The sequence below is a fragment of the Desmodus rotundus genome, chromosome 6 (assembly GCF_022682495.2).
Source record: "Desmodus rotundus isolate HL8 chromosome 6, HLdesRot8A.1, whole genome shotgun sequence".
NCBI lineage: Eukaryota > Metazoa > Chordata > Mammalia > Chiroptera > Phyllostomidae > Desmodus > Desmodus rotundus.
Genome location: NC_071392.1, coordinates 15,232,334 through 15,252,179, shown reverse-complemented (window position 1 = coordinate 15,252,179; position 19,846 = coordinate 15,232,334). Strand labels below are relative to the sequence as shown.

Below are 19,846 nucleotides of genomic sequence, written 5' to 3'. Positions count from 1 at the left end.
TGAGCATCTTTTCATGTCTACTGGCCACCTCTGTCCTCTTTGAAGAAATGTCTGTCTAGGTTCCCTGCCCGTTTTTTAATTGAATTGTTTTTGTTTGTTTGTTTAGGTTTTTTGATGTAAGTTGTACGAGTTACCTACATATTTTGGATATTAATCCTTATCAGATGTGTCATTGGCATCTCCCATTCAGTAGGTTGTCTTTGCGTTTTGTTGAAGTGCCTTTAGCACCCACCTTTTTACCAGGCAGATGCTGCTCTCCCACTCCCCCTGCTGGACACCAATGTCCTGCTGCAACTCTTCCAAAGTCCATGGCCCCAGGCTGATCCGACACCCATTTATGCCTCAAAATGCATAGGCTAAACATTACAAAGGAGCCACACCTGCTAATCACATTTCACTACCTTCACTGGCACATTAGGAAAAGCGGCACTCCTCAGTGGAAAAAGGCACGAACCACTCCTCAGAAAAAGGGCATCTGAGTCTCCATTCTGTTACTTTCCGGTTACTTGATATTAGGCAAGTCTTTCTCAGTTTCTCTGGGCTTCAGTTTCCTCATCTAAAAGGTGCAGATGACAATACCACCCCACATGGCTGCTGTACAGACTCATGTGACAGTACTCACAGCAGTGCCTGGCCTTCGGCAGAAACTCAGTTCTTGTTTCTCCCCTGGCACCGTGCCTTCCATCCATGAAATAATGACAACACCGGCCCGGCCTACTTGTGAGGGTTGGTTTGGGCCAAAGGAGAGCAGAGAGGTGTGTGCCACAGTACTTTGTAAACCACAAGGCACTATGCTAATTAATTCATAAATGGCAATGCCTGCCTAGCACTTTGAAGAGAAAAATATGAGAACACTAGTTTCAGTCATTCAGAATTTTATAAATTTGTGGATGAAATAAGCCTGCACAAGAATAACTATGCTTCAAAGCAGAAACTTAGTTTTACAGAAAAAGAACAATGGGATTGTAGAGGAAAGAAACAGTGTGTTGCGTCTAAGGTGGAGGGTGGGGCACAAATGATAGGTGGCTTTGTAAGCGTGCTCACCATGGACCAGGTTCTAGAGACAAGATGTGAGGTAGAAGAAATGAGGGGCGGGCCTCCCAGACTCTTAATAAGAGTAAAAAGATACAGGGGAATGGGGGGTGGTTCTGGAGACTCCGAGAACTCCAGTTCGGCTGCATCCTGGGATGAGGTGCCACGGAGGGGAACAAGGTCAGAGAGACAGGGTGGGACAGTACAGTGCTCTGCTGGATGTTGCCAAGGCAACAATGAGTGGGCTAAGGTTTATGAACAGTGGTCTGAGGAAGTGTACTGAAGACGATGTAAAGGCGTGAGATGGAAAGAATGAAGGTGAATACAGCAAATGTTGTGACTGCCAAAGACAGAGGGGGCCCTGAGGTGGCAGCGAGGGCAGGGGAAAGAAAGGATTAAATAGAAGAGACAGGCGTAAATAGTAGGCACTACATCATAGTGTTAAAGAAAGAGCGACACATATTATCAGTTTTACATATTACAAACTATCAGAAAGATGTTGCAAGCTTAAATTAGTCCTGTTCTTGAGTATCCTACAAAAAGACAAAAGCAGGGAGATGAAGTTATAAAGTGCTTTTAGAAGTTACACACTTCTGGAATTAATAGGGCATAAGGAGGGGGTGTGGTGGAATTCCTTGGATCTGATAGGTGAGGTTCAGAAATAAATCTCAGCAATATACATTCAGTCAACATATACTTTGATATCTACTGGTAGTTCAATGTCAACTAAGTTACAAATCGAACTATTCTTAAATCACATCAACTTGGACCAGCAGCATATCTGCCTGCAGCTCTCCGCAACCATCCTACACAATGAGGAGTTTATCTTGCTGCTTTTCCAGCTAGATTGGTAACAACCAATGTAAATCTCACCTTCTCACTTCATCAAATATTATTCGCCCCACTGATTAAACTGAGGAAACAAAGACAAGCACAATATGACATGGTCAACTTATAACAGCAAAACCAAGACTCATTTCTTCAACACACTGTGTAACATAATTATGATAATTAACACATATTAAAATAAGATATCTCATTCAGCGTATGCCCTGAATTAAGATGTCTGGTTGCTTATTCCATAACAACTTCACAAGAAAATATACCTTTTCAATTTTTTGCAAGTTTTTCTTTAAAGTCATATGTGCTCAAGGTAGAAAGTAAGAATAACGTATCATCCAATATACCATGATCAATATGCATCACATTAATATTTGGGTATTATTTGGGTATAATTAGGAGGAGGCTGCCCCAATGGCATTCGAGTTGGACACAGAGCTCTGTGCCAGCAATGCACCATAAGGAAAGCCTACGCTAGAACATGACCGGTCAATCAGGAGGGTCATGAGTGCTCCTCCCACCCTTGCTGAAGGGTCCCTCCGTGGGAAGAGGACTTCACGGGAGTTTCAAAGCCCAGGTAAGGTGTTAGGCAGAACATGGCATTGCTGCCCTGGGATGGCAGTGTGATGTAGAGAAGGGAATTATAGGAAGGCCTTTGGGTATTGAGCAAATGGATATACTATTATTAACATAATGCAGTTCATCTGTCAGCCCTTATAGATTATCATTTAACAAATTATCATGATAATATTTGAAATACAATATATAATGTAGAGAAATAAATTATTTAGATAAGAATTTTGCACTCCAAGACATGCCAATGAAGGATAATGATATTTTATAACAGAAGAAACTTTCTTTCTTTTCTTAAGTACATTTTATTGATTATGCTGTTACAGTTGTCTGAATATTTTTTCCTTTGCCCCCCTCCACCTGGTACCCTGCTTCCCTCCAGCAATCCCCACCACTTAGTTCATGTCCATGGGTTGTGTATGTAAGTTCTTTAGCTTCTCCCTTTCTTATACTATTCTTAACATCCCCCTGTCTATTTTGTTCCAACCAATTATGCTCCTTGATCCCTACACCATTTTCCCCCATTCTCCCCTTTCCCCCTACCGGTTGATAACCCTCCAAATGATCCCCATGTCTATGATTCTGCTCCTGCTCTGATTGCTTGCTTAGTTTGTTTTTGGTTTTGTTTTTACTTTTTAGATTTAGTTGCTGATAGTTGTGAGTTTGTTGCCACTTTACTGTCCTTATTTTTTATCTTATTTTTCTTAGATAAGTCCCTTTAACATTTCATATAATAAGGATTTGGGACGATGAACTCCTTTAACTTCACCTTGTCTGGGAAGCACTTTATCTGCCCTTCCATTCTAAATGAGAGCTTTGCTGGATAGAATAATTTTGGTTGTAGGTCCTTGCTTTTCAACTCTGAATACTTCTTGCCAGTCCCTTCTTGCCTGCAAAATCTCTTTTGAGAACCCAGCTAACAGTTTTCTGGGAACTCTTTTGTAGGTAACTCTGCTTTTCTCTTGCTGCTTGTAAGATTCTCTCTTTATTTTTAGCCGCTGGCATTTTAATTATGATGTGTCTTGGAGTGGGCCTCTTTGGGTCCAACTTGATTGGGACTCTCTGTGCTTCCTGGACTTGCATGTCTATTTCCTTCACCAAATTAGAGAAGTTTTCATTCATTAATTTTTTCAAATAGATTTCCAACTTCTTGCTGTTTCTCTTCTCTTTCTGGCACCCCTATGATGTAAATGTTGGGCCTCTTGAAGTTGTCCCAGAGGCTGCTTATACTACCCTCATTTCTTTGGATCCTTTTTTCTTCTTGTTGTTCTGATTGGTTGTTTTTTGCTTCCTTATATTCCATATCATTGATTTGATTCTTGGTATCATTCACTCTACTGTTGTTTCCCTCTAAATTGTTCTGTATTTCAACTACTCAATCCTAAATTTCTAACTGGATCTTTTTTATGCTGCTGAGGTTCTCACTAAGTTCCCTGAGCATCCTTATAACCAGTGTTTTGAGCTCTGATAAGATTGCTTATCTCCATTTCATTTAGCTCTTTCTGGAGTTTTGATCTGTTCTTTCATTTAGGCCGTGTTTCTTTGTCTCTTCATTTTGGCAGCCTCCCTGTGTTTGTTTCTATGTATTAGGTAGAGCTGCTTTGACTCCCTGTCTTGGTAGTGTGGCCTAATGTAGTAAGTGTCCTATAGGGTCCAGTGGCACAGCCTCCCCTATCACCCAAGCTGGGTATCTGAGGTATGCCCTCAGTGTGGGCTTAGTACTTCCTCCTCTTGCACTTGAGCCTTGGTTCCTGATGGCAGATCAATGGGAGGGATTTACCTAGGCCAGTCAGTTACAAGGATTGGCTGTGACCACTGACCACCAACCTCTGCCCTCCATGGAGAATGAGCTGTGCAGGGGCAAGGTGGTGGTGCTCTGAAGTAGTCTGTAGCTGTCTACTGGGTGCACTGGCCCTGGGGTTTCCCAGGTGGTGCGGGCCAAGGTCAGCCCCCACCTGAGTTTTGCCTGGGGCCACCCTTCCTGAGCTATAAAGCAATCTGAGAATGTTGCTACTTGTGCTGGGCTTGGAGATTCCCAGGGGAAGCCAAGCTGTGAAACTAATCTGGCTGCTGCCAGTGCCAGGCGGAAGCTCATTTAGGCCAGCTGTTGCTTGTTTGATAGGATATACGGAGCTATGAAGCATGAGCCAAAACCAGTTATTCATATGGAAATGCAGCTTGAGTGGGCCTGTAAGTTGGTTAGGACAGAGTCTCTGAATATCTCCAAGGCAATTCAAACAGTGTTATCCAGGTTGACGGAGTCTCAAATATGGCACCAGCCTGTCAGCTCCATGGCTCTGCATGGGGAGGGCTCAGAAAAGGGACAATGGCCTCTGCTCACTGATACCAGAAACTTCAGCCTCTCCCAGTATGCCACTGGAGCCCTTCAAGCTGCCACTCTGGTACTGGAGCTCAGGAGTGAGTCTAAGTAGGTTAGTCCATGTGTGGGTTTTTTAAGAGGAACTGCTTGGGGATCTAGCAGTTTCTTCCACTGACTCAATCCCCATTGGTTTTTGCAGCCAGAAGTTTTGGGGGCTTACATTCCTGGCACTGGAATCCTGGGCAAGGGGGCCTGTTGTGGTGCTGGGACTCCTTGCTCCTAAGAAAACCCTCCCAAATTTTTAGCCACCACACGTGGGTGAGAGACCAGCCCATTCCACATCTACCAGTCTGAGTGGATGTGGTTCTTTAATTCTGTAGTTGTCAGACTTCCATTCAACTTGATTTCTGACATTTCTGAGTGGTGGTTCTATATTTTAGTTGTAATTTTGATGTGGTTGTGCAAAGAGGTGAGTCATGTCTGCCTATGCCACCATCTTGAACAGAAGCCCGAAATTTTATTTCAAATAATAATAATGAGGAGGAGGAGGATAATGAATATGATAATACCTCCACTATTCATTCTGCTAATTGCATATGAACTCTTGATCCACATGGCATTTAAGCAATTCATTAGTATCACAAAAATGTAAACAGCATAATCTTAGGTGTTTTTTCCCTTGTTTCAATATGTTACTCAGAAGACCCAAATAGTAAAAGAACAAAATTAAATCTTGGAGAATGATTCTGTTAAGGATATCCAATATTAATGTACCATCACAGGGAGTTCTTCAAAGACAGTAAGTACATCTGTTGTAGAATTTTTAATCAAAAACTTGTTGAACAAAGCATTTATTAAAATGTTGTAATCTAGTTGTAATAAAATGCATTTGTAGCTCTTCTTTCAAGTTTAGTTTTCAGCTAAATAATAATAGCTCTCCATTCTCTATTAGAAGACATCCAAACTCCTTCTTCTGACATCTTATACTCCCCATTACCTGCTTCCACCTAACTCATTATGCCCCTCTAGCTACAGCCCCCCACATGCAGTTCTCCTGACACCAGAGCGGTGCCTGTCCCTTGCATATGCGTCTCATTAACGAAGGCACCCAATGAGGAATCTTCATAGAAACTCTTCTCAGATCCTTAGCCTTGAGCTGTATGAGCACAGGGGGAAACTCTAGGAAGCCCAGCACAGAACAGCTGCTGGGAGACCAGAGAACTGAACTGAGCAGAAATTTCAGCTCAGAATGGACTTTGGCAGGCAACCAACGTTCTATGCCAAGCCTACTTCTTTACCTACCAAACTGATCCCCCACTACGTGCCATGCACTATTCTAGGTGTTAGGGATATAGCAGTGAATGAACTGACTAGGTTCTTGCCTTTATGGTCAGAAAGTAAATGGGGAGGGCTAGGGGAGTGAGCAGTATAATAATGAGGAAGAACTGACTCCCACAAGAAACTGACATGTTCCGTTTAGAATGTATTCCTAGAACCTCTTCTCATTTCACTTCACGCACACCTTCTCTAGTTGATTTTGTCTGCTCTAAATGAATCCCTGTGATCCTTTCTCCTCCCTGGAACCTAAAGTCAGGGTAGTAGGTAAGGTCATTAAGGGAAGTTGTAGTGAAATAAAATGAGAAACTGTCTTAGTTATAAATTACAAATGAAACAAAATATAAAAATGTAAACCAAAATATACCAAAGGAAAGCTGGGGAAAATATTTTTTCTAATCTCAAGGTAGAAAAAGTGTTTGTAAATATGATATGAAGCTCTTAAGACACTTTAAAAAGTCAATAATTTGATTAATAAAACTCAAAAACTTCTACACTGCAAGAACAGTCACAAGCACATTTAAATGACACTTTGGAAAAAAATATCCACAACTCATATCACAGATGTAATTTCCCTGAAATCTTAAGTACCTATAAATCAATATTGGAAAGGTCAAAACTCCAGTAGAAAAATGAGCTAAAGGAAACACAAATGGTTCTTAAATATATGCAAAGATGCTGTACCTCACTCATAAGAAAAATGCTACTTACAAGACACCATATTTCATCTATTTGGAAAGACCAGAAAAGTTGGTAACTTTTAAAGTTGGTAACACAAAAGTTGGTTCCCTTCTCAAGTCGGCACAGGGGCAAGCATACAGGCTTCTTGTTCAAGTCTTCGGAGACCTAGGCTGCTCACCGTACAGCACAGCACTCCGCCACCCCCAGGGTTCCGGACAGCTGGGGTCCCATCATGTCATGTCCATTTCATTCCCTTTTAGAGGAACTTCCCAGAAGTAGCACACAACACGTCCGCTCACACTTCAGTTGTCAAATATTAATCAGAGAGCCCCACCTAACTGCAAAGGAGTGTGGGAGCCTTTCAGCATGGTTTCAATATGAGCTGCTAAATGTGACAATTCAAGAAACAGAAAGTGGATTTTTGATAAGCAACTAACATTCTCTGACACATCTATTTCTTTACTGACCAAATATTCATACATACTAATTCTCATATATAGAACACAATGAATCCTCCCCCAGGGTACGATCTCGTCTCATTTACATACTGTATCCAGAGCAACGTCAAGGGATTCTGGGAAATGTGCACCTCCCATCTGGGGGAGATAGCAGCTCCCAGTCGTCAAGTAATTGAAGAATTTAAAAAGACAACTGCCTCCAATTTATCCCACACACAAAGGCACAGAAGCAAGATAACCATGTTAGAACTGAGGTCGTCACTGCTCTGTTAGCAATGTGAAATTCCAAGGGGCAGAAACAGAGACTTCCCAGCAGTGTCTGGACTTTCAGTTCCACCTTCTAGGAAACTCCTGATGGGGCCGCTGCTTTGCTCTCTAGGAGGTTCCTCCTTGTCCCCGGCCTCGTCTGCAATCGGTATCAGAGTACACCAGGCAGCTGTTGATGTTCCATAGTTCACTTCCTGTTAGTGGTATGAGTCTCATTTTTCTTCAGGAAAAATAAAATGTATTTTTTTTATTCCTGTCTCCATGCCCTTCTGGCTGTCCTTGATGCAATAGGAAAGTGCTGCAGTACTTTTTTTCCTCATCATCCCAGTTTTGAGGAAAGCTGCATAGCTGTTTGTGACTTTCATTATCTTTGCTTCTTACAGGAAAGAAAGAACATCAAACTTCCCTATTCATCTGTGTCAGTTCATCTGTGTCAACCTTCAAAGTTGGTTACATTCAGTTTTAAAGAAATCTCTTGAGCCCTGGCTGATGTAGCTCAGTGGACTGAGTGCCAGCCTGTGAACCAAAATGGTCACTGGTTCGATTCCCAGTCAGGGCACATGCTTGGGTTGCAGGTCGGGTCCCCAGCTGAGGTATGCAAGGGGCAACCACACATGGAAGTTTCTCTCCCTCTCCTTCTCTCTCCCTTCCCTTCTCTCTAAAAGTAAATAAATTATTCTTAAAAAGTCTCTTGAGCACCTACTATGTCTGATACACACAAGGATCCACGGTTCAAGTAGATCATAATTCCCATCTTGGTGTGGTGGTTACATGGCACATACAATGGACAACAATCATAAACCATATAGATAAGATGTTCATTTTATTGTATGTAAAATGTACCTCCCTAGAAATCTAGGCTATTCAAGGAAAGATAACAACAAAAAGAGTTTATTACAGCTGGCATGGTAATTTCAAATAAGTTAAATTTATGATGTGAATTTGACTACTCCAAGTACTACCATGGACCTCTCTATAGAACTTGAAATGTTAACATTTTACAGTTGTTGTAATTGTCTACTATGACATTTCATCAGCTGTAAAAAGAAAAAAGTTAAATGGGGCATGTATCACTAGTGAGATCATGAGCTTTTAGTTAGCAGATCTGGGTTCAAATACAAGCTTTCTCTGTGATGTGGGGAAACTGACACAAGCCTCTGTTTCACCTGCAAAATTCAGATAAAGCTTCATGGGGTTGTTGTGATTAAATTAATAAAGTGCCAAGTCGTAGTAAACATTCCCTTTCCCCAATCACCTCCTCCTAACATCTTTTGATGTAAAATCCCTGGCTCAGATCATATTACGAATTATGACTAAGGCACAGAGAAATACTGGCCCTCCACACCATTTCACATTATGAAAGTTTCCAGTCTCAAAGCATTTTTATACCTCATACAATCCTGTAATTCATTCATTCCTTCTTATTAAATATATACATGCACCAGGACCTGTGTTAACCTCTAAAATACACAGTCCTGTGATTACAAGGCTTACATTCTAGAGATGAGGATCAAGATTATTTACGTACATACATATATAAAACCAGGTGGGAAAAGTTCTTTGAATGAAGTTAAGTGAGAGAATAATGGGGAGAAAAGACGGGTGAAGGGGCTGCTATTTTACATGAGGATGAGAGAAGCCCTGTCCATCAAGATGGCATTTGTGCAGATTACAATAAAGAGAGGAAGCCAAGCACGTGGATACCTGCTTATCCAGCAAAAAGCTCCAGCAGAAAGAAGAGCTCACACCAATGGAAGAAGCTGTGTGGCCTGAGGGGTAAGAAGAAATCAAAACAGCAAGAGTGCAAGTAAATATGGGGGAAAACTTCATAAGCAATGAAGAGATCAAAGGCCCGTAAGGCCAGATTACAGTCTTGAAGGTAACAGAAGCTCTGGATTCAGGATTTTATTCCCAGTGCTAGGAAGCCACCAGAAAGTTCTGATCGAGGTGTGATGTGACCTGACTTAAAAGACTGCTCTGGATATTATGTGGAAAACAGACTTTCATGTGTACGGGGAAGTAGGAGGGCTGCTGCAGGTCCGAGGCAGCAGGTCTCACACCTGAGCTGCATCGGTCACCTGGGGGACTTGTTGAAATACACTGGAGTACACAAAAAGCTGGGCACAAATGCAACCAACTGATACACACAACCTAGGTCAATCCACTGAGCAACCCCAAAGGTTACTTATTCCATTTGTGTAACTTTCTTGAAATGAGTTATAGAAATAGACAACAGATTGCTAGTTGCCAGGGGTCAGGGGTGGGGTAGGGTAGGTGAGGATGGCTGGCTCTAACAGGGCAACACGAGGGAACCTTGAGGTGGCAGAACCATTCTGACTGTGTCAGTGTCAGTATGCTGATTCTCTACCATAGTTTTGCAATATGTCACCATTAGGGGAAACTAAGTAAAGGGCACAGGAATCTTTATCATTTTTTACACCGCATGCAACTCCAAATTGTCACAAAATAAATTTAATTTAAAATAATGGTTAAAGTCACTAAACTATACACAGAACCCTGGCCAGTGGCTCAGTTGGTTGGAGCATCATCCCAATACACTAAGGTTGCGGGTTCAATTCTCAGTCAGGGCCGTACCTAGATTGAGGGTTCAAGCCCCAGCAGGGGTGCATATGGGAGGCAACCAATCAATGTTTCTCTCTAAGATCAGTAAGGATTAAAACAAAAAGAAGTTAAAATGCAGAGATTGCTGGGTCTCCTTGTTTTCACACCTGAAGATGCACTTATAACAAGTTTCCAGATAATGCTAGTCTGGGATCAGCTGAGAACCTATGGTTTACAAAACAACACCTTGGGGCAAGTATTATTCCTATGTTGTGGAAGAAACTGAAGCATAAAGATTAAAGGACTTTTCCATTCAGGTAGGAACTACATGGCAGGGTCAGGACTCAACCAGGTCCTCTCAGCTCAGTGTTTTTGCCCAAGCAAATCAAGGTCGGGAATGGTCTTAATTTTAAGGACTCGCTAGTGTCCAGCACAGAACAGAGACCAATGCTTGTGGGAGTGGACTGCACTGCCCTAAAAACTAAAATTAAACAAAATGTAGGAGCTTAGCTATACCCATTTCCCAAACTTAAGACACACTACACACACACACTAAAGCGTGTACTAGTCTCAGCTCTTACCCTGTGTCTTGAACAAGAGCTTAAACTCTCTTCCTTAACTTCCTGAGGTGTGAGATCGGGGAACTGACCCCTTACAACTTAATTCTGGATTCTTTTCTTTAAAATCTACTAGGTTTTATACACAGCACAAGTTAACACCTAAAACAGAATACCAGTCATGTTTACTATCCATGTTAGTAGTCTATAAAAATTGACACCTGCTATAGCTTTACTTCCTCAACTTCTAGAAATCCTGAAAGAGAAAGGGAAGAAAATATACACCAAAGTTCTAACTAAACAAAAAATCACCGACAACAGTAAAATTTAACAGAAAGGAATGGTGTGGGGGGCGGGGGGCAGTGTGTGGAGAAAGAGCCACAGTCTTATGCAATTCTGAGAGATTTAAATCTAAGTACATTTTTTTAACTAAAAGTTTTGTTGTTTTTTAGCAAAGTCATACATGCAGAGACTTATGATATTGAAGCAATGATATTAAGTGCTTATCAAAACGGGTTTCCCAGCAGTTAGCTCTCAAAAATTCCACTTTAAAATCCGCTTAAGCAATAAGCCTCAGTAACAGTCTCCTACATCTCCATGGCAAAGGTAACAAAGCTGGAGGAAACAAGGTTAAATAGCAGGAGGGTTCTACACTAGAAACACGGAAGAACTTCCTGGGAACGACAGCTGCAGGCACCTGAAACTGCATTCGTGACCACTACCTACTTAAATGCTGGATGTTTGAAACATTCAAACCAAGGGGCTCTCCCAAACTGTGTTGCATCTTACTTCAGGCCTCCGTTCCTACATTAACTACACTCCCCAAAACCAAATCTATTCTGTGAGAATTATGGAAAAAGTTGAAATTAAATAGGCTTCAAGTACAAGTAAAACTTCCAGGAAACCAGGATCTAGAACTGAAACCTAGTTCCCATTACCTGCCTTTTCTTCTATCAGAAAACAGAAAGTGCTACTATTCTGTGTAGCTCTCCATGGGCTCTGGCCCAGCCAGCCCTCGTTTCCGGCCATCACCAAGGGAAATCTTAGACTCACATTTGACTCCCAACTAAACCAGACCTACACTCCCCACAGCTATTCCCATCAACTTCCAACAGAGCCACGGAATCCCCATCCTTCCTATCAGAACTGAACTCCCATTCAGGGCAGGAAGTAAGGGCCCAGTGTTTCAAAAACTGAGAGCCATTTCTACTTTTCCTACCTCAAAACATCCCAGGGAAGTTATTAATTCAATGCACAGGGAAACTGGAATTCACGTGTTAAGAAATGAACTTGCGAATTCCCTAACTTATTAAGGTACATCTAGGCACAAATATAGATTCCTTGTTTTGAAAAAGTACTAAAAGGCTAAATTTTTACCTAACAGTCCTACTATGTTCAATTCAAAAAGGACTCAACACATAACACTGTTAAAGACATTTAATTTGATACAGTCTGTAAGTCAGTAGAGGTTCCACTCTGCCACAGATGCACCTGAGAAGAGAGCCCTGTGCCATTCAATTGTTGAGCGTCTGAACGATGTCCCAGCTCTTAGCCCAGCCAGAGCGCACACCTTCCGTGTTGTTACTGTCCATTGGTCGCTTCCAAATCCAGGTGACCAACCAGTCCTTTATCCCCAAAGTAAGCTAAAATGTTTGTGAAGAGGAGAAATAAATTAAACCCCAAAGTAAACATTTCTTAAACATAGTTTAAGAACTAGAAGTTTTATACATTCACATCTGTGTTTACTCGTCTACCATATTCAGTTAAGGATCAATCTCATTGAACAACAACAAAAAAATCAAACATAGAGAACTATATTTAAAGAAACATAATTTTGTTAGTTTTGAGAGTAGTTACCTGTTATATCAACAAAAAATAAAATGTAAATTGAAAAAGATAGATGATTAATGACTTTCATTAACATGAAGGACTGATGACCCCAGAAAATAAAGCTGTTATCATTACTAGCTGAAACATCAGTAAAATTAAGAATAACATTCATTGAATGCTTTCTATGGGTCAGACACTGTGCAGAAAGTTCACAACTCCTAATTATGATCCCTATTTTAAAGGTGTCAAAACTGGGGCTTTGAAATGGTTACGTACTGTAAGTGGCAGAGTGGGGTGTGACCCAGGAGCTCTTTGCTGTTAGTCCACATGCATCCCAACAGCAGTCAGCCTCCGTTTCTGCCTCCGCCAATTCTTACTCCCAACACCCCAGCCACTAACTAGCCCAAACTCCCGAATCATTTGCTGACTAAGCAACAGGATCCAGGAAAGAGACAAGAGGTGTTTTATTTCTAAATGCTGTTGATTAAAAATGTGACTTCTAGTAATATGGCAATAAAATGGCATTACAAAATGACAATTTGAACATTCTGTAAAGTTCATTTTTAAAAAGTATTTTCCCTTTGCCTGAGAAAAAAAAACGAATATGCATCTATATCCAATTTTCAAAAGTGTACTGATATTTCCCATTAATATTTCCCATTAATAGTTCCCGAGTATTTCTGAATATAGTTAAGATATGAAAATAAATTATTTATCTATTAAGATCTCCTTCTCAATGGTAATGATCATCCAAAATAAAGACAAAAGAAAATCTTCCTCGGCCTTATACAAATAATGGGAACAATGATTCTCTTAGTTAACCTTAGTATTGATATATTTTGCCTAAGTCATGTTTTACAGGATATTGACCTTATTCATTAAAACACTGCATTTGAAATAAGGCATTCGTATTAACCAACACTTGCTGACCACGTAAATGCACCATCCTGGGTGAGAAAGAACACAAAAACAAATGAGGTCCTAATCTCAAGGAACCCACCTACTAGCAAAGGAAACAAACTAGTAAATCATGAACTGTATTATTTACCTAAGCATTATATAAGTAAATTCACATGTGAACAACAAACTTCATATTAACGAACAATAAATTCTGCATTAGCAAGCACCCGAGCAGAGAGAGCTCTGTGTCTGTCAGGGCACTCCGGAGACCACCCAGGAAGAGCCTGCAGTCAGCCTCCCAGCACGAGCAGCACAGTGTAGGAACCGCTGCCACTGGCCAACCCTTTGGGGCCCTCAGTCAACTGTTTCCTAGACCCAAGCGCTCCTGGAAGGAAGCCAGAAGATGCCCTTACGGAGAGAAAAAGAGTCAGCACCAGAAAGGGGAGGGGCCCTGAGAAGACACTGAGGGGAAGAAGAGAAAACACAGGACGACTGCTTCATCCCGCCTGTGCCCAGGGTCAGCTCTCGGTGAGATAAATGAAGCCAAAAGTACAACAGAAGGGTACCTTCTGTCCCCACCTCTGGGTCCTGGGTCACCTGGGGCACAAAAAGAAATGCTATGTTCCAGCATGCACGTCCAATCTAAAAAACCATACCACGTGATGCAATACTACAGATTCCTGTCCAAAAGACCACCATGAAGTTCGAGTCACCTGATTAATTCCACACTTGCTGGCAGCTACTTTAGGTGCTTACAGGACAAAAAATAACGTAAATACAAAACAAGCATAATGTAAGGCAGAGAATGACAGAAATGAACACTACAGGAACACGAAAACAGAGTGGTTTCAGCTGGGAGAAGGGGAAAATAATTGAGGGGAGAGTTGAAATGTTCACCAAGGAGACACTGAGGGGAAGGCACATCCCAGGCTGAGGGCGCGCCAGCACGCAGCCAAGGGCATGGAGACACACGACTCAGTCCGGGAGCGGCAAACGGAACCCGCAGCCAGCGCACAGTTCGCACAGGAGAAAGAGACGAGGTAAGGCAGATGACACAAAAAAGATTAAAAATTACTCTCACCAGTTCACTGCTCACATATTACTTGCCAAGTACTGTCAATACTTTACATACAATATTCTCAGTCAATCCTCATGGCAATCATATGAAGTAGATATTACACCCAACTTATAAAAGAGGAAACTTCATTTACAAAGGTTAATGGCCTCTTGGGGAAAGATAGTAACTTCCAGTGCTTGGCAAATGTTCAGTTTGACCAGGCAGCCCATCTCTGAAGTTTCCTAGGGTCATGTTTCCCTAAGGAAACAACTTGTCTAAGGTCAAAGCTAGTAAATAGCAGATACATTACCTCAAGTCCCATTTAAAAAAGGAAATTGGCAATGCAAAGAGTAAAGGCTGAAAAAAAAGGAACTTAGTGGTGACCTTTGAAAGCAATTTTAAGAAGCCATGGGATAAAGGTTAACCATACAAAGTTATAGGGGGAAGGAAGTGAAGAAAGGAAACAGTGAATGAAGACTTTATTAAAGCATGTTACTAGGGAAAAGAGAGTGACTGAGGAAATGGACATGTTGAAGATGCATATGTTGGTAACTACAGGAAAAAAAACCTTTCCTCTTAGAAAAGAGGCTGGCAAGGCAGAGGGGGAGGAAAAAATTCCTATCAGATTGCACTGTGCTGGGTCCAGTTAGAGGTCAGATTATGGGAGGCGGGGGCACATGACCCAGTGGGAAGAGTGCAGTCTTTGGAGACAGACGTACTCCACCACCTACTGACTGTGATCTGTTCCAAAAGACTGAAGTGACAATTAGAAATATTGTACACAGAGCACCTGAAACACTGGGCAACACATTGTTGGGTGGCAGCTACTAATACTGCTATCATTTCCTGCCCATTCTAGAAAACCTGGCTGAGAGTAGGAATTTGAAGAAACTGAAGACAGAAAACAGCCAGTGAAAAGTGCCTTAGGGAAGCCCCCAAGAACGTCTGTAAAACAGAGGGCCGAGCGGAAATCCACAGCAACGGTGCAGGGGCCCCGGCCATCACAGTGCCGCGGTATCAGTCCCTCCTACGGGGCAACCTGCCTGTTCTAGAGTCTGCCTTTACCGAGACGTGCGTGCACACATGCATGTGAGTGTTCTCAGAAGTACACGTATACACACATACATGTCAGTACACGAGTACGTGTACTCTGTGCACTGGCGTTTGCATGCAGTTTTCACAAGTGCTTACCAAACACTGGCAGGTTTATTTCTGAGAGAAATTTGACAATGCACTTTCAGAGCCATAAGTGTTCATACATTTGCCTTATTAATCCCATTAGAATGTATAAGGAAATAAATCAAAACCTATAAAATCTATGTCCATAAAAATGTTCGTTATATTACTATGTATAATATTGAAAAATGGAAAGACCTATGTAATCAACAACTGAAAAAATGTGGGATATCAACTCTAATTTTAGGTGAAGAAAATGAAATCCTAAGTACTCTTATTAGAATGATATAACAAGGTGTATTTATCTGAATAAAGATGGAATTATGGGAAATTAAAAAGTTTGCCTTTTAAAGGGTTAGGATGATAAATTAGTTCTTTTTTAAAAAACATGTGCTTCACTACACCTGTAACACAGTACAGGAAGTAAAAATTAGGAAGGGGAGAGTAAGTACTTACCTGCTAACCTAAGCTACACTGGTCTGCAAATTGCTGCAGTTTTCCAACAGCCCCCAACTCTGGCGACTGGTGGAGCCCCGTTACAATGCCGCCACCGCTGTGCGTGCTCGCCAGTGACTCAGTGCTAACAACATACGAGCATCTGCCCTGGGATGTTTATTCGTAAGAACAGTACCTCAAAACAGTTGGTTCAGGCATTCCAGGATCTGCACCCCTCTTAAATCCTGGGAGAGAGGGGAAGGGAGAAGAAAGAGAATAAATACCAATTAAAACCCCAACAGACAAAAAATTACAATCAAGACTTTATTTTTCAATAACCTAGGGCAGCTAGAACATATCCTAATCTACCAGCTTTATCTAGATCTCCCCGTGCTACAGAACAGTTTCCAATCTTCACTGGAGTGTGAGATTCTGTCCAGGGCTAATCAGCACGGGAGACAAACCACCTTCTTCCTACTATACACACATCAGGACGGCAGCCCTTGGCAGGCACTACCTTTCATTACTACTCATTACCCAGGAAAAAGATATCACAACTGCCAAACTACACTGGAGGAAGGACTACAAAAAGCAAAACGATTTTTTTAAAGAAACAAACTTAAAAGAACCTCTTTTCATAAAGCAATCAGACTGGTGATAGAAAAAAGGGGGGAAAATTCAAGTCATTGTTCAACAACCTAATTAAGTCAGCACTCTTCTTACAAGTACAATTAAATAAACATTTTACCATTTAAAATGAATTCATTAATTGGACAGCATATGTTAATCTGCTGAAATTATTGATTAAAATTACAGTTGTCAGCAAGAACTGTGAAGGGTATAAAATGTTACCCCCATTTTCCAGACAACGAACTGGCCCGCTGGTTGCACAGATGCTGACAGAAGACACCAGACGCCAAGCCAGGAACAAAGAACAAGGTGGGACTCCCAGCCACACCTGCAGTGAGAGTACAGTCACTGAAGAGACAACCCTGCAGTCAGGGAACCAGAATCTTTTAAAATGGGCAGTGTCCCCTCTCCGTTCTGGACGGAGGTACCATTTTCCAAGGCTGTCCAAGCTACAAACGTCCTTAAACAGATAATATGTAACAAAGGGTGGTCAGAGCCTCTGTTCACCTGATCTGTAGAAATTCAAGACACTATGGAAAACTGTCTTCCAGGAGGTGACTCATTAAAATCTTTTTGTTGGTAAATGCCCAAAACAGATTCCTTATTATATCACTGTCTACCCTATTTTATAGTACTATGATCCCCCTGTACTCCCTGAAGCCCTAAAAAGGTGTGTTTTAACCTAAATTACACAAGAAATTCAATCTGCACTTGCAGGTTTTAGTAGAGGTGAGGTGGATGGAAAAAACCACCTCAGAACTAGGTTAGACATAAATTTATGTATAGTGTAAGAGAAAAGACAAGGATTAACAAGGAAGAAGTTCTGAAAAGACAGCCTTAACATCAATCTCAACCTGAGCTGGACGCTAGGGCAAAATTCACCACGATGGCAACCCTAGGAAAGAGAAGACAGCCAGTGTGCCCAAAAAGGAACACGAAGTCTAGGATGGAGAAGGAAAGCATCATCTACTCTTCAGACCAAGGCCCTAGATACAGAGATTGTAGCAACCAGCTCCAGCTTTCGGCAAAGTAGAACTCTCAAAACGACAAGGAGGGAAAGGATGAAAACACTTATAAAGCAGCTGAGAAATCACAGGGACAAAGACAGCAAGAGCAGACTTAATACAAGACGCCACATGAAAAAGGTGTCTGCCCATTTTAAAAGATTCTGGTTCCCTGACTGCAGGGTTGTCTCTTCCGTGACTGTACTCTCACTGCAGGTGTGGCTGGGAGTCACACCTTGTTCTTTGTTCCTGGCTTGGCGTCTGGTGTCTTCTGTCAGCATCTGTGCAACCAGCGGGCCAGTTCGTTGTCTTGAAAATGGGGTAACATTTTATACCCTTCACAGTTCTTGCTGATGACTGTAATTTTAATCAATAATTTCAACAGATTAACATATGCTGTCCAATTAATGAATTCATTTTAAATGGTAAAATGTTTATTTAACTGTACTTGTAAGAAAAGAAAAGAAAATGGCACAGTGAAGGAAGAGAACCAAAGCCTCCTCCCTTTCTGAGCTAAAAGGAGAGCTAGTCCCAGCATTTCACGAGCCAAACTGGGCCCTTCTACCACCTGAAAGTTGGGGAGGGGGGAGTCTGCAAGGAAGAGGGGGAACAGCATAGGCTGTCAGTTATTTACTGTAATCCTTGATACTTCTACAGAGTCAGTAAAATCTGGGAAAGTAATGCTTTAAAAGTATTCAAAATAAGGGAGGAAAAAGATCTGTTTAAGTCCTGAATACTTAAGTACTCCCAAATTATCAGTAGGTTTGCAATTCACAGGGAGATGGGAGTCACAGCTGCCTAAATAACGCCCAGATGATCAAAGGCTCTGTCAAGAGGAAGCACTTTCTCTCAGGCAAGGCCCGACACCTAAAACAAACGGAAAGCAGCCCCTTGTTAAAATCCTAAGATTTTAACTGACAGCGCTGGGGCTTCCCTGTCCACCAGGCTGCCTGAGTCGGGCAATAAGCTGAAAATACAAAACTGCCCAAGGCTGGAAATAGGGTAAAGTCCCAGTGTGCAGCCCTGGGGGGAAATGACTGCCTGGGCACTCACAGATCTCTGCAGAACAGCACCAAGTCGAAGAGTTTGGGCCCTGATGCCCCATTGCTCGAGTTCACAGCTCCCCCAACCTAACAGCCGCGCGGCCTTCCGGCAAGGACAACACCTCTCTGTGACGTGGTTTCCCCACCTGTAGAATGGGTCCTATAGAAAAAATCATCCACGCCCCACTTCGCACAGTTTAAGAAGCAGAGGCATCCAACAACTGTCAAAATCACGCTTCAAGGCAGTGGCCTGTCCCCGATGTCTACAGGCCTCTTTCTAGTTAGGCCCACCTGGGCAGGTGAGCGCAAACGCCCTGAAAATCCAACTACTGCCAAAGGCTGAAAAGTGTCGCTTTGCCATGCGTCGCGCAGTCTAACTCTCCCAACAATCCTGAACAGTATGTCACCTCCATTTCGCAAATGTAAAAAACAGAACGGGAGGGATTACGTGACTTGCAAGAGACCGTAAAAATACTAAAAGGTAGAGCAGGCACTCGAACTCAAGTTAGACCAACCCCACTAGACCAGAGAGCTTCAAAAGCCCCGCAAGCGTGATCACGCTTCTCTCTCCAGCGCTGCAAGCCAAAAATGGAGTCGCAGCCCCGCACCCCCGGCCCTCCCGTCCCCTCACAGGTTCTTCTCCCACTGACCCAGGTAAATCACGAGAGGAATAAAGCCCCAGCGGATGGCAAACTGGCCGCCCTTGAAGAGCTGCTGCAGCCTCTGCTTGGCCTCTTTGCTCAGCTTCACCATGGTGACGGCCTAGGCGGCGCAGCGAGGACCGACAAGAGAGAGGAGCGGCAGTGTCAATCGAAAAAAAGGAAAGGAGGTGCGCAGGCGCCACACGCGGCTTTTACGGCAAGAGTCGTGACGTCGCCAGTAGAGGTCGTAATTCATCTCCCGCAAGGTCTATTGAAGACGCATGCGTAGTGGATTCTCCTCGCTGGAGGCCGAAATGTTAACATTTAGGAATCGCTGGTTGCAGGACTTTTGAGACGCTGTTCCTTCCGCCCTGAATGCTCGCTCTCTTTTCACAGTCTTACTTATTTTTAAGATCATTTTTAAATATTTTATGTATTTTCAGAGAGAGAGGAAAGGAAGGAGAAAGAGAGGGAAGGAAACATCAGTTGGTTGCCTCTCATACAC

At 42.3% G+C, this 19,846-nt stretch overlaps 1 protein-coding gene across 1 annotated transcript; it reads right to left on the bottom strand.

Moving 5' to 3' along the window:
* Positions 1-12,047: 12,047 nt before the first annotated feature.
* TOMM7 (translocase of outer mitochondrial membrane 7) lies at positions 12,048-19,530 on the bottom strand. Its single transcript, XM_024563130.4, has 3 exons — positions 19,351-19,530; positions 16,220-16,268; positions 12,048-12,268 (listed from the first exon to the last, which is right to left on the bottom strand). The coding sequence occupies exons 1-3, from the start codon at positions 19,451-19,453 to the stop codon at positions 12,253-12,255; spliced, it is 168 nt and encodes a 55-aa protein (XP_024418898.1). The 5' UTR covers positions 19,454-19,530; the 3' UTR covers positions 12,048-12,252.
* Positions 19,531-19,846: the final 316 nt, after the last annotated feature.